Here is a 14920-nt window from a genome sequence, read left to right as displayed (position 1 = left end):
CCACATGCCGCGGAGCGGCCGGGCCCGTGAGCCGTGGCCGCTGAGCCTGCGCGTCCGGAGCCTGTGCTCCGCAACGGGAGAGGCCACAACAGTGAGAGGCCCGTGTACCGCAAAACTAACTAAATAAATAAAAATAAAATGAGTATTCCCACACTATCTCAAGGATCAGGCGTGGCCCAGAGGCCACCTGGGAGGACCCTGGGACGATTCGGTCCATTCCCGGGCCCGCTGCTCACCCGTAAGTGCAGCCCCTGCCCCGCACCTCCTGGAACTTACATGTTGAAGAGGTTGAGGCCGATGCGGTAGAGCCGCTTGCGCAGGGTGTCGGTGGAGAGCGTGGGAGACTTGCAGCTGGCCGGGTTCTCGCAGTGGTAGCGCGGCAGGCTCAGGATCATGGCCTGCAGGGCCTCCTTGGAGGCCGAGGCCGACGCTGCCGATTTGGTGGACGCGCTGCTGCTGCTCAGCTGCTCCGAGCTGTCGCCGGCCTCGGCCTCCGCCCCTTTCCCCGCCTCCTCGGCCTCCTCCTCTCCGTCTTCCTCCTCCTCCGCCGCCGGCACCGCGGCTCCCGGCGGGCTGGCGCGCAGGGCCCCGTTGGCTCCCGCCTCTGCGCTCGCGCCCTCGGCGGGCACGACCTCCTGGCCGGCGCTGGGGGCCTCCAGGGCCTCCTGCCCGCCGGCCTCGTCCTGCTCGGCCTTGCCCGCCGCGGACTCTGCAGGGGCTGAGGCCGTCGGCGCGCCCAGGCAGTTGGCCACGGACAGAGCCGTGGAGGAGGAGACGGAGATGTTCCGGCTGGCGATCTGCACGGTGACGTCCCGGAAGGCCATCATGAGGGTGCTGCCGTGGCCCTGGGGCGGGCCGGCGGGCTCGGTGGGCTCGGCCCAGTCCCCCGAGTGGGCGCCCTCGGGCTCCCGCGCCTCGGTCTCCAGGCCCGGCGGCCCCGTGCCCGCGCGCAGGGCCCTGTGGACCTGGTAAGCGCCGCTCTCCTGCAGGGAGCACACGGTCTTGAGGCTCCAGGTGCTGAGGGCGTCGTCGATGGACTTGGCCAGGGACTGCACCTGCTCGGTGAAGGAGTCCTCCAGTTCGGTGAGTGTGCCCGCGATGGTGGGCGGCAGGGAGGGCGAGCGCGCCAGCGGCAGTCCCGAGAGGCCGCAGCCCTCCAGGAGCGCCCTCTCTGCCGCCAGGCTCTCGGCCGTGGGCGCGCGCGCCTTGCGCAGGGAGATGCGCCGCGGCAGGCGGCTCTCCAGGAGCGAGTTGCGGATCTTTTCGAAGTTCTTGCTGAGCTGGTACTGGCGGAAGGCGGTTTGGATGGTGCAAGCGGCGCGCCGGGACACCAGGTGGCCCCCGTACTTGTGTTCTAGCATTTCAATCTGCAGGGAAGACAAAGAGGCGCGAGCGCAGTTAGGGAAAGGGTGTGACAGTCCTTGAGAAAGACGGTGGCGGCGGCTGTCGACTGGGGCAGGGGGTTGAGCTGCTAAACTTCGGCGGGGGCGCGGGAAGGTACAGCTTCGGGGCACTGAGGGGCTCATGTCTGAAAACCCTAGCACGCCATGGCCTGAGATGCCAAAGCTCCCAGAGGTGTGGGATGTAGGACTGGATTCCGGGATTGGTGATGCCAGGGGCAGGGGACGGACGAGGTGCGAATGGTAGGGGGCGGTTATTTCCAAATGTTCGTATCAGAGATGCATACGGTGGAGTTCATGGCTGAAATGCATGGCATCCTGAATTTGTATTAAAATACTCTATCAAAAGAAGTGGGAGGGCTAGATGAAACTATTAATAAAACTTGTTAGGGCTGGGTGGTGGTTAAATGGGAGTTTATTACACTACTCTTTCTACTTTTGTGTTTTTTTTTTTTTTTTTTTTGCTGTACGCGGGGCTCTCACTGCCTTGGCCTCTCCCGCCGCGGAGCACAGGCTCCGGACGCGCAGGCCCAGCGGCCATGGCCCACGGGCCCAGCCGCTCCGCGGCATGTGGGATCCTCCCGGACCGGGGCACGAACCCATGTCCCCTGCATCGGCAGGCGGACCCTCAACCACTGCGCCACCAGGGAAGCCCTTGTGTGTATTTTTAAATAATAGAAAATTGAAAATTAAATAGAAAGGCTAAAAAACATCGCTGCTACTCCTGTACACCTGCTTTCTTTCTCAGCATTCGTGTCATGCATTGGGGTAGTTTCCTGTTCCTGGGAGCCTCATAAGGGTTGGGACTGGGGTTGGATCATCTCTGTGTTCCCAGCATCCAGCCCAAGGACTGGCACAGGGTAGAGCTCAATAAATGTGAATTTCATAAAAAGACAGATGGATGGTGGATGGATGTTTCAATAAGGGGAGTCCCTCCAGGCTACCCTGCTCCACAATTCCAGCCACCTCTGTTTCCAACAATGGGAGCTGTTACAACCAGGGCAGGGCTTGGTGGGGCTGGTTGGCAGGGCCCGGGGTGGGGACGGCCCTGCCTCATCTGGGCAGATGTGAACACAGGAAAACTTCTGGCACTGGCCAGTCTGCCTTCAAGGCCCTTCCTCCCCTCCTCTCAGCTCTGTCCCCCATCTGTGGTCTTTTCTCCTCCTTGGGTTGCTAAGCTCTCACTTTTTCTCTCTTATCAAAAACCTCTCAGGAAAGGACTAGAAAGACATTCCCCCGAGGTGTGAATGACCAGTAACAGTTAGCAGTGCTCCTTCCTAGAGATTTTTGCACTTAAATAACAGACAAAGCCTGTGTGAAGGGGATGGACAAAATGGTAGCACTGTGGTGGGTTCCATAGTCCTTAGAGAAGACTGGGAAGTGAGAACGTATTCCTGGGCCCTGAAACCATGTATTCCCAGCCGTACACTCCACTTACACAGAGCAGCCTTCCTGAACTAAGAATCGGGCCAGGTGGCTGAAATTAATACTCAAGGCAAGAACAACGTCACTCCTCCATCCTCCCCCAGGATCATGGGGGGAGGGGTACAGATACAAAGGCCAAATTTCATCCCCCAATACAAGGAACACTTCACCGCGCTTCCCGCTCCCCCAGGGACTGCAGCTGGAGTGACTACTTCCCAACTACCCTGGCAGCCCCCTCTGTCCCTTCCCTGTGGGTGCCCCACAGCTGGACCAGCAGAGACACCCTCCTAGCCCAGGAGACCTCATAGATACAATCCCAATGCCCAGGGACAAGCCCAGGTAAACGGGACCTCCTCAGTGTGTGTCCTGGGCTCTTCCTGTCTCACCATCCAATGCCCTTTCCCATCCCCAAGCCTAGTGGCATTATGCTGCCTCTCTCCCCACATCCAATGCTTCCCTCTGAAGAGACTTGGAAAACGTATTCATATTAAGGTTTAGAAGGCCACTGAGTCTTCCTATAGGACTCCTCCCAGAAGCACTTGCAGTTCACAAGGTGCAAGGCCTTAAGCAGGAGGCAGGAAGCTCTCCTGGGACTCACGGCCCTGGTGTTGCAGGGACATCCAAGGCGCTCTTCTAAAGCATGCCAAGTGTGTTAGTTATCTCCTGCTGCAGAACAAATTACCACAAAGGTAGCCGCTTAAAACAACACGGTTTATTTCCTCGCAGTTCTGGAGGCCAGCAGTCTGGGCACAGCTCAGCTGGGTTCTCACCAGGCTGAAATCAAGGTGTCAGCTAGGACTGCAGGCCCATCTGCGGGTCGGGGTCCTCTTTCAAGCTCACTCCTGTTGGCAGATTTCAGCTCCCGGAGATTTAAGACTGAGGCCTCAATTACCAGAAGCTGCCTGCTGTTCTCTGCCACCTGGTCCCCTTCACAGCGTGGTCGTTTGCTCCTTCAAGGCCAACAAGAGAGCCTCTGTGTGAGGCCTCACTGCCTTTAAAGGGTCCACCTGATTCATTCAGGCCACCCGGGATGACCTCCCTTTTGACTAACTCAATGTCAACTGATTGGTAACTTAATCGTAGTAGTGACACCCATCATATTCACTAGTCCCGCCCACACTCCAGGGGAGGGGATTATATAGGCATGTCCACCGGGATCAGGCGTCTCTGGGGCCCTCTTAGAATGCTGCCTGCCATACCAACTGGACAGTTGCCTGTGGGCTTTTATCTAGGTATGACCTCATGTACCCAGGGGCCCCAGAGAAACACAGGTATCTGCCTCTGATGCATTCTCCTGCTTCTGCAGAAATCACACCAGAAGGAAGAGAGCATGGTAGCTCCTGAGGCCCAGAATCGGCCTTGGCAGGAAAGTCTTCCAAGGGGAAGAGTAGAGAGGGAGGGGAGCTGACTGCTCACCTGCCTCCTTCTTGCCAGTTCCACCTCCCATTTACCCCTCCCCAAGCACCATGAGCAGCTGACCCCAGACAGGAATTCACATCTCCTTCCTCCCTGGCCTGCTCATAGGTCTGGGGAAACCCCTGGCCCAAGAGCTTCTCTTCAGATTATGAGATGCTACTGGCAATAGAGGGAAGGTATGAAATCCCATTGCCTGAAGTGTTTCCAGAATGGTGAAAGGTCCACCCCCTGGCATGGTGTCATCCCACCTAGAGGCACAGGCTGGCTGAGATAACTGAGGAGACTTCTTCTACCAGCCAGTGTCCATGCTTCACCCAAGGAGAGAAGAAAAGCAGATTTTAAATTCCTGAGTCTGTTGCATCGGGTCCTCCACTGGACTGTGAGCCGCATGAAGGTAGGCTTTGCCTGCCATGCTCACTGCTCTATCCCCAGTGCTTAGAGTACATAGTAGACCTTCAATGAATATTTATTGAATAACATAAAACCTTCCTAATCTGACCGTAACTTTTCTCTCCCGGGCTGATGATTTCACCCTCTCTGGCCTCCTTTGTAGGTTTACTTCATCCCCTAGTCTCTCCTACTTGCATTTCCAGCCTCTACCCTGGTTTTGACTCCTTTCCACCAGCCTACAGACCCTCCTTAATGTCCCAGGCTGAAACATGACCCTGCTTGACTCCCCTGCTCTGGGCCACTAGCCCAATCTCTGTATTTTTCCACCAAACCTATAGGAGGACCAGTCTGCCCGCTCTGCCTCAGTCCGTGAGCACGTGCCGAACCACTGGCCCGCCCCGGTCTGTGAGCACATGCCGAACCACTGGCCCGCCCCGGTCCGTGAGCACATGGCTGAACCACTGGCCCGCCCCGTGTGCCCTGACTGCTTGCAGCTGCCTCCTGCTACCACCAGACTAATGAAATGACTCTCAGAAAGGTACTGATGACCTTCAATCACTAAATCCCATCCTCAGCCTTCCTCCCCATCCTTTCTGCAGCTTTGATACTTTATCACCTTGAAACTTGTCCTCCGCTCTCATGACCCAGTCTGTCTTGGATTTCCTGTCTCCATACAGCTCCTTGAGCCTATATTCTGACCACAAGGTCCCTAACCGTGCTAGTTACGAGTCATGTGTGTGCTCTCTTCCATTCTCCAGACACACTTTAATGATTTTCCTGTGCATTTCTGGACGTCTTCCTTGACTTCTATGTTGGAAGTCTTTAGAGCAGCCCCCTGGTAGCTGATAACTAACAGCTGATGAAATGAGAACTAGCTCATGCAGAGCCTTCGTGGCGACTCTAAAGGTGTCCCGCGGGCTAATGTCTTCTCACCTCTTGTCTGAGAACCTCGTCTTCCATTCACTCTGACAGGTGGATGAGCAAGCCCATAGGGAAATACCCAGTCCCAGATCTGCCTCTTCCCTGATGGTTGACCTTGGGCAAGTTTCTTAACGTCTCTGAACCTCAGTTTTCTTATCTGTTAAATGAAGCTAATCCTGCTGACTCTGTAGCTTGTTGTGAGAATTAAATTATTTCCCGTAGCACCTGACACACAGTAGGTGCTCAATAAGTGGTAGCAGTTTGATGTTGACAGTGATGATTCTGGGACTCTCAACTCTCCATCCCTGGACTCCATCCTAGACCTACATTTCCAAGAGCCCATCGTCTCCCCCGGCTCACCCAAACCAGCTCTGGATGACGTCCTTATTCACCTAACAGCACCCTGGCTACAAGGTCATCCAGTTTGGGGACCTCGCTTTTGTCCCTGGGTCGGCCTTTGCCTTATCCTCTGCATTTCTCAGGCTGAAAGTCCTATAGCGCCCCCCCCATGCCTTTTGCAATCATCCTGAACTTTCCACCAGACTGTCACCATGTGGGGCTCTCCTGGACCCCCCATTTGGACCACTCTGACAACCCCCCATCCACCTTGCACTATATTCCCCTGATCAGTATCCTCAGAGAGCGGGTGTAAACACAGGACTTCCGGCGCTTGAGACCATTGCCCTAAACAAGTGTAAACACCATCTCCTGGGGGTCTGGCGCTGAGCAGCCTGGCCCCGCCTACCCCCCAGCCCCTCCTACTACGCGGCGTCCACACTCACGCGCCAGCCCCGCCTCCAGCTCCCCCCTCCCCCAACTAGGCTTTCCTGCTCCGCGGATCTCCCGCTCAGCCTCCCCGCAGCCGGCTTTGTCCTCCCCAGCCTCACCTCCCACTCTCATGCCCTTTCCCCTTTCTTCAAATGTGCCTCCTCCACGAAGCCTCCCAGTTCCCCCAACCAGAACGGGGTCTCCCTGCCCTGAACCACGCCCCCCCAAGGTTGTTTCGTGCTTCTCTTTGACACTCAGTTTCCCCTGCTAATCTTGGTGGTATTCATCTCACTTAGGCTTCCCTCCCCTCTCCCCTCCCCAAGACTCCATTAAGCATAAGTTATTGGAGGCCCCGGATGTGGCCTTCGCATCGTCTGGCGCACGGACGGCCTCAGCCCAGAGCCTGGCCCGAAGCCACAGCTCAGGACGGTCTCTGAATTCAGCTGTGGGATCGTCACCGTTTGTCCCCATCGTCTAACACAGCTGGCTGCCACTCATCCTGGCCTCGTGCCTGCTGCCCCCAGTGTCCCCACCGCTTCCTTCGCATCTCAGCACCCCTCAGCACCCCAGACGGTGCGTCACAGGCCGCACAGCGTAATCCGCCTCTGCATCCCCCGTGCCCAGCGCTGAGCCAGACCCGTGTTTGGGGCTTAATCAATGTTTGCGGTCGTGAACTAAACTGAACTCTCTCCTCTGCACCAGGGGAAGTGCAGTCCAGGCTGTCTTCTGGGTCTGGGCTTGGAGCCAAAGGCTGTACCACCGGCCCCGCCCCCCACGTGCATTCCCCTCCCCCCATGGTCACAGGCCTTGGGGAATCGGTGGTTCCCCGGGTCAGCTCCATCCGCCCCAGCCAGGCCCCTCTCACCTCCCTGACCCTGTTCTTAGCAGGGCCAGGCCAGAGAGCTGAGGGACCAGCTCGTGGGAGGGGGGGTTCCGGGCCCACCGGCCAAGGAGCAGCTCCGCCCACTTCTCTCGAATACCCGTGAGTCCTGGGTAACTGTGGCCTCCCTCCTCCCAGGAGAGCCATCCCTCGGCTCCTGCTGGGGAGGCAGTGGGCGGGGCTGGCGGCTGTCTCGCTAAGGAGCCTTAAGTGTTCATCAGAACAGGCTCCCTCTTCCAAGCGGCTGCGTGGCTGAGCCCGACAGGGCCTCTGAGGGACGTTGGGGCACCAGGCCCGGGTGAGGGGGCGGGGACGGGTCCCACGTGCGCCAGGATTTCTCAGTGGAGAAGATTAAAGCAGTACGTGGTGTGAGTCTGCAGACCTTGGCGAGGCGAACCTCACACCTCACCTGAGGCTCCCGGGCAGAGTCTGGGGAGGGGAGAGGAGCCCGCAGGACGGGTGGCCTGCACTGAGCAGGGTTGTTCTTCTCTGTGTGCCCACCTCCCTGCCCACCGTCCAAAACACAGAAAGTGTTCAGCATGGCAAGGGGCACAGAGGCCTGCTGGGGAACAGGGCTGCCCTGGGACCCTCTCCCGATGCAGCCAGGTAGGGGCGCTGGGGAAGAGCCACGGCTCAGCTGCTCCCTGAGCCAGATACTCCCTCGGGTGGGGCTGCTCCAGGAAGCCTGCTCTGAACCCTGGTCGGGCTACTTGCCCTGTGCCAGGATCCCGCAGTGCCCTGCACACCGCTTCCGCAGAACCTACCCCTTCACCGCGGTGGCAGCAGATGGGGAGGGCTCTGGGTTAAAATCGTGGACTGTGGGGTCTGTTCTGGTTGCACCGGGGTGCATACCTAGGAATGTGTCCTTAGGCAAGTCACTTAACATCACTAAGCCTCGGTCTTCTCATTCCTAAGATGGGGACAGTGAGAGTCTCAGGCCGCGGGGACATTGTGCAGATGAGGGGGGGAGATGGCGCACAGAAAGTGCTGCAGTGCTGTTAGTGTCGCCTGTGCCGTCCTGTGTCAGCGCCCACCACTGGCACCAGAGCTCCCTGAGACCGGACTGCATCTTGCGCATCGCGGTGCCCCCAGGCCTTGCACGGGGCCCAGCACAGCAGCTGTGCACCGCCGTCCCTGAACTGAGACCACAGAGCAGAGCAGCACCCTGGCGCATCTTGCCTTCACCGCCACCCTCAGCAGGCTGGTCCACTGGGGCCCTCACGCCCGCGGTAGCGCTCTGACCTTCAGAGCGGGACAGAGCCTCAGACACAAGTGAGCAAACTGAGGCCCAGAGAGGGACGGTGACCTGGAAACATGACCACCACTTCTCGCCTTGAGAGGCACCCCATGGTGAGGCTGGACCCTGAGGCTTGGGGTCCAGGAGATCTGCTCTCCAGACAGAGAGCGGCTGCCACCCAGGACCCTGACTCAGGAGCAGGGCCTGGATGCTGTGAACACAGCTCCACGGCTGCCGGGCTTGGACAACACAGAGACCTATGCAGTTTCGACATCCCAGACGGGCTCCAGTGGGTGCTACCCGACAGGCGCAGAGAACAGGACACAAACTCCCTAGAGAACTTGAACTTGGAAATCACACGCGTGGCCTCTGTATCTTTGCCATGGCCACTTCCTAAAGGAACCTCCCCGCAAGGGGTCCACATGCTCCCTCCCTCTAGGGTGGAGCCCCAAGGATCACCTTGAGGTGAAATGGGAGAGTTGAGGGCAGAGCAAGCAAAGGAAGACAGTCTCCTCTCTGTGGGGCCTCGGGGAGGGGGCCAGTCGGCGCATGGTGCTCGGGGACAGAGAACAGGGAAGCCTGGGGGCCTCATTCATTCATTGGCTCGTCCATCCCTGTGCTCCTCCAAGGCGCCAGGCTGTGCTGGGCGCAGGAACAACAGCGGGCATGGCCGGCAGCGCCCGGGGGCTCACCCCCAGGCAGTGCTCACTCCTCCCCCGACAGTGGAGGGAACGGCACCCCAGAGGCATTCGGAGCACAATCTGCTCACTCTGCGACAGCCTGGGCATGACAGAGCCCCTGCCCTCGCGAGGGGGATGCGGCCAGACGGCAGAGCCCGCCGTGGGCACTCAGGAACGGCACACTCCCCGGCTCGGGGGCTCTGAGCCCAGACTGAACTGTGAGTAGGGATCACCCAGGTGAGTGTGACCGGGGATGGGTGGGGAGTGTTCCCAGCAGAGGAAGCGAAGTACACGAGGGCTCAAAGGACAGCCAAGAGGCACAGCTGGAGCCCCGAGTGGGAGCAAGGCAGGATGTGGGGGCGGATCTGGGGGTGGCAGAGCCTGAAGTCCTTGTCCCCTAGAAAACGAGGGGCCGTAGGCGCCTCCATGTGGGGTACCGTGACCGCTGTGATGCAGCTGCGGTGTGGGGACTGGGTCAAAGCAGAGGGTCTATAGGAGGCTTCCCCAGGGGCACACAGGCCTAGGGCCGGGGCGGGGGGGGGGGGGGATGGCAGGAGAGGATGGGACTTGGGAAGTGGTTAAGAGTAGCATGGGGGTTGGGGGGCTGGATCAGACGCAGGGCAGAGAGAGCCACGGAAAACACCTGGGAGTTTGGACTGGCCGATGGAGCGGGCCTGGCAGGTTGGTGAACTGGGGAGATAGTGATTTTGTCCCAGATCCCTTCCAGCCCAAGGACCACAGGATGTGGGTGACTCATGAGGGTCACAGGAGCAGAATACTAAATCCTAGATCTCTAAGAAACCTGAGATAGAGTCAGGACCTGGCCCAGGCTTCATGCCCATCCCCATCCCCTTCAGGTCACTGAACTGTTACTTTCCCCTCTTCATCCTTTGAGCATCTTCTCATGTCAGGCGCTGTGTCGGGCACCAGGGGTGTCATGATGGATGTCTTTGCCTTGCCTTAAAGGAGACGTCAAGTAAACAGGAATGGTGATCCTGGGCTGAAGGGCTATGTCAGGGAACGCCTGGGTGCTGTGGGACCACTGAGAAAGGACATCCAACACAGCCTTGGGAGGGCGGGGAGAGCTGCCAGCGAAGAGGAAGGTGCGGGAGAGCAAGTCCTAAAGCAAGAGAAGGAGTGAATGACGCCAGTGCAGGAGTAGGAGCGGGGTAGGAATGTTAGCAGTAGAGGCAAAGGGCTGTATGAGGCAACTGAGGCCCAGAGAAGTTAAGCAACTTGCCTAAGGTCACACAGTTCATCTGCAGAAGAGAGAGTTGTGGAGCTCCATCTTTTGTAAACGTGTGCTGTGTTTTTAGCCACTCTGCTCCCTTCAGTCCCTTTCTCCCCTCCCCTTCCCACCCCTAACCTGTCTTGGCCTGGAGAGCTACAGGGGCCAGGGGAGGTGGGCTATTCCCCAGGGCACGAGGGCTCCACCACACCCGTACCAGCCCTCATCTTTCCTGCCCCACTGCTGCTGGCCTGACATGCAAACCCATCTACTAGAATTATGCCCACCATGAAAAAGGTCCACAGTGCCCGTCAGAACCCTGCACAACCCTCCCTATCCCACTAATCAGTTAGAATTAAACTCATTCCCTGCCCAGGCAGAAGCACCAGTTTCCTTTGGTGTTACTAACAGGATACTCCTTAAATTGAACTGTAATCTCTTTGGGGAGCAGGTAGGGACCATGATTTTTTTCTTTTTGGTACCCCACTCCCTCATTGCTTTACGCATCGCAGTTATTCAAAAAATATTCACTCGCTAAGCTCTTCCTCTGCCCGAGGCACTCTGCTGGATGCCAGGGGATGGGATGAATAGGACATGGTCTCTGTCCTCAAGGGGCGGAGCCGAGTGGAACTGAGAGGACGTTCTCATCTGTGCCAGCTGACCGCCCACATCACAGCATGCGGTTCCAGATGGACTGCCTCCCAGCCCCGGCATGGGCCTTCTCTACCTCAGAAGCGGGACAGTCTACATTTTTAACAGCTCTAATTGTTAACGGAGCTAAAAACAAACCCCTTCCTCTCCTACAAGTTTCATGCATTAGTACCACTATTTTTACCTGGAATGATAGAAAATAATCTAATCCAGCCAATTCACATTCAGCTCTTCCATGTCTAAAACTGGTTTTCATGTCTACAGTTTCCCTGTATGACCCCAGCCAGTTGTTTTCTTTCTTAGAAGAACCTTAGAACCTCAAGATTCTCTTTTTCCCTCTTAAATGAAACCCCTAGAACCAGACAGCCTGACCAGTAACTAGTGTGGGGCTCCAGGCAGCTGCCCCCTTACACGGGGGGTTTTATTCACCCATCTGTGAAGGCTGCTGGACCCATATCATTGGCAACTGCTTCATGGGCTATTGACGCATCTTGAGCTTATAGTCAACTGAATCCCGAAGGCCTCTCACCCGCGACCAAGCCTGCTCATCTTATAGTAGTGCTGTGGGATTTTCAAAGCTAAGAACAGAACTTTAGATTTTTCCCTCTTTCACCTGATTTTTTTCCACTTAAACAATATTTCCTAATGAGTTTTTTTCAAATCTGGGATTCTGTCATCAAGGTATTAGCTTTTCCCTTTCAGCTTTGCATCAGTCCTTTTTTGAAATGGTTGACCTGGGCAAGACCAAGGACAGTGCCCCACTCAATGACCCTGGCATTGGCACTGATAGAAAAATCAGTGTTTTTTGACAATTCCGTTTGAGAACGGCCCACCCGACTATATTGTCAACTAACCCACTTCCTATCCTGTCCACGTAGATATCACGGGAGATTTTGTCAAATACTTTACTGAAGCCTGGTGCACCGCCTGCAGCCCCTGACCTTGGATAATAGCTCGACATCTATGCTGAAAGGAAGAAAAGACTGGTTGGGCTTGACTCAGTCTCAGTGACTTTTCTATTAGCTTCGCTTCGAAAACTCACAGTCCGTTGGGTTAAAGAATGGTTCTTTAGAACCTACACCTTTTAGAGCTAGAAGGGACCTCAGAGATGATTCAAGATCTAATTCCCAATTTTGCTGATGAGGAAACCAAAGCCCAGAATGCTTAACTGGCATTTTCCCAAGTCACAGAGGAACTAGAATAAGAACAAGGATTGGATCCCACATCTGTGCTCCACGCTCAATGCTCTTTCTTAGCAATATTAAGTCATAAATTCTTTCTCTAAATGTGTTCGCACACACACACACACACACACACACACACACACACACACACACACACAGATCTTCCTTCAGGTCTCTTAATTTCCCACCCGTACAAGCCATGCCGTTATCATTTTGGAGGGTTCAGCTGGGACCCAGTGACTGACTTCTTTCTCCTCCTGCTTCACAGAATGGAAGCTGGAGGCTCAGAACTCCTCAGTGCAATTTGTTCTCCAATAAGGGGGTCTTTGGACTCCCCCAGTCTGGGCTAATGCTGGGACTCCTCAGTCTACCTGGAGGAGACCACTGTCTTCAAACCTCATGTGAGCCTGTGTGCTGAGCAGGGGGCTGGCCCCTTGGGTGGGCAGGTAAGCTGGACCGTCTCTTCTGGGGTGGGAATTGTGTCAGCAGCTGGTCTTCCTGCAGTGGTAAGAGGGGCAGAGCCCTGAACACGCTGCCTGTGGGCCTGGCATTACAAGGGTGACCCCTGCCACGGAAGGCTGGTTGCCTGAGGAACTGGGCTGCAGGGAAGGGCAGTCACTTGGTCCAGTTTGGGAGAACTAGAGGCAAAGAGGTCTGCCTGCAGCAGAGGCGGCCTAGACAGGGGCATCCCTGGTACCCTGGACAGCGCCCGAGACAGGGCCCTCCACCACCCTTCCCACCCCCCTCGGAGGCCCTGGGTACCTGTTTATTCTTTAGGTCAAGGGAGAGTTCGTAATCGGAGGCGGCAGGGGCGCGGGCGCAGAGCGCAGCTGCCGGGACAGGCTGCTGCCTGCTGGGGGAGGCCGCGCAGTGGAGGCCGGCCCGCGGGGAGGCGCCCCCCGCCCCCGGCCGCTTCTCCTCCTCCTGCAGCTCCTGGGCTTGAGCCTTCGGGGCGTGGGCACTGGGTCTGCCGGCCGCCGCCGCCGCCGCCGCCGCCACGGAGTCCTCCGTGCCCGCACCGGCCTGGGCGCAGGAGCCGTCACTGTGAACGAAAGGCAACTGTGCTCGGTTGGGGGTAGGGGCGGGGTGCATGTGAGTGCGGGGGAGGGGGGCTGGGGCCCTCTGGCAGCGACGGGCCTCACCAGCGGAGGGGCTGGTGGGGGCCTCCTGCGGTCCCCATTAGGGAAGGGCCCCAGCCCTGGAGGAGAGCCTGAACTTGTGGAGGGTCCCCGGGGGGCAGAGGGAAGGAGTGGCTGGCACTGGCCGCAGCTCAGGAACCTGCTTAGAAGCGGTAGAGCAGGTGCTTAAGGGCAGACTACCTGAGTTCCAGGCTGGGCCCTGCCTCTTATTGGCTCTGGGGCCCTGAGCAGGTTACGTAACCTCACGTTTCCTCTGTTTCCCCATCTATAAAGCAGGAATAATACTAGTGCCTACCTCATAAGGATGCTGGAAGGCTTAAGCTAGTTAAAGTTCTTAAAGCCGTGCCTGGCCCATGGTCCCTGCTCTACGGGTGTTAACTACCGTAATTACCCATGGCCTGGCCCCTGGTCCCTGCTCTATGTGTGCTAACTACCGTAATTACCCATGGCCTGGCCCCTGGTCCCTGCTCTATGTGTGCTAACTACCGTAATTACCCATGGCCTGGCCCCTGGTCCCTGCTCTATGTGTGTTAACTACCGTAATTACCAATGGCCTGGCTTTCTGGCCAGTGGCTGAAGTAGCTGGGAGGAAGCTGATCCTCGCTGAGCCAGCTCCCTCTGTAGACTGCCCAAAGGGGCTGGGGGAGGAGTGGTGCTTATAATCCTGGCTTGGGTTATGAAGTATCTGTTCTTCCCCAGCCCCTACTCTCTTCCTGTGGAGCCAGCAGCAGGCTGGCCATAGCTGCTGCCCACCCGCCTCCTCTAAGACGACACTCTGGCTGCCCGGGGGGCTGCTACACTCAGGTTGCTCCCCTCCCCGGCCAGCCTCTGAATTCTGCCCGTCCCCAAGGCCCAGTGCTGAGCCATCTCCTGCATGAAGACGTTCCGGTGTTTCCAGCTTTCAGGCTCCATCTGCTAGAACACCAGAGAGTCACCGCCTCCTTCACTGAGGAGAAGCATCTCGGCTCACGGTGGGGCTCCAGTGCAGCCCCACTACTGTGTGGCATTGGTCAAGCGGCTTTTTCCCTGACCCCTGGTTTCCTCATCAGTATAGAGGAGGCACTATTACCTGCCCTACGGGCTCACGCAAGGCGTAAGGGAGTCAGCGTAGGTGAGATGTTTAGCACAGTGCCCGGCACAGACTAAATGCTCCGTAAACCTTAACTCTTATTTCCCCCATCTCCCTTCCCCGCCCCCACCAGAGCCCGGCACTTGTATTCTATGCGAATCCCTTCTCCCCAGTTAGTGCTGAGCAAACAACGAAGGCTCAATAAACACTTGTTGAAGGATGAATTGAAGAGAACCCAAGGCTACTGGCATGGCCTCAGCAGTGGACAGAGTCTCTAAGGTTATCTAGTTCATCCTTCCCATCTCCCTTTTCCGCATATGAGGAGTGGGGGCCCAGGGAGGTGGGCTGGCTCTGGTTGAGGGCCAGTCAACCTTAGGGCTTATTTCTTCCACGGCTTCGTCCCATGTAAGATGCCCCCAATCGTGCCAGAGAAGGGACCTCTTCAAGCTCTTGTTTCCACCCAAACTCCTGGTGCTAGAATAAGCAAGGGTGGAGTGAAGAATCCTCTCTTCATTCAACTTCTTCTGTCCCC

The 14920-nt window shown here is 57.3% G+C and overlaps 1 protein-coding gene across 4 annotated transcripts in view; it reads right to left on the bottom strand.

Moving 5' to 3' along the window:
* The window catches only part of IQSEC3 (IQ motif and Sec7 domain ArfGEF 3), a gene marked incomplete at both ends in the record, with an annotated part of 99687 nt that overhangs the window by 34992 nt on the left and 49775 nt on the right, over positions 1-14920 (bottom strand). For 3 of the 4 annotated variants that reach the window (XM_079937863.1, XM_079937864.1, XM_079937865.1), the window contains 2 exons: positions 277-1367; positions 12943-13222. In XM_079937863.1, the coding sequence (XP_079793989.1) occupies positions 277-1367; positions 12943-13222 (1371 nt within the window). Of the gene's footprint in view, positions 1-276; positions 1368-12942; positions 13223-14920 lie in introns of those variants that run through there. The other variant, XM_079937866.1, reaches the window with a different exon arrangement.

This window comes from Stenella coeruleoalba (assembly GCF_951394435.1).
Source record: "Stenella coeruleoalba genome assembly, chromosome: 11".
Lineage (NCBI taxonomy): Eukaryota > Metazoa > Chordata > Mammalia > Artiodactyla > Delphinidae > Stenella > Stenella coeruleoalba.
This window is presented reverse-complemented; position numbering and strand designations above follow the sequence as displayed.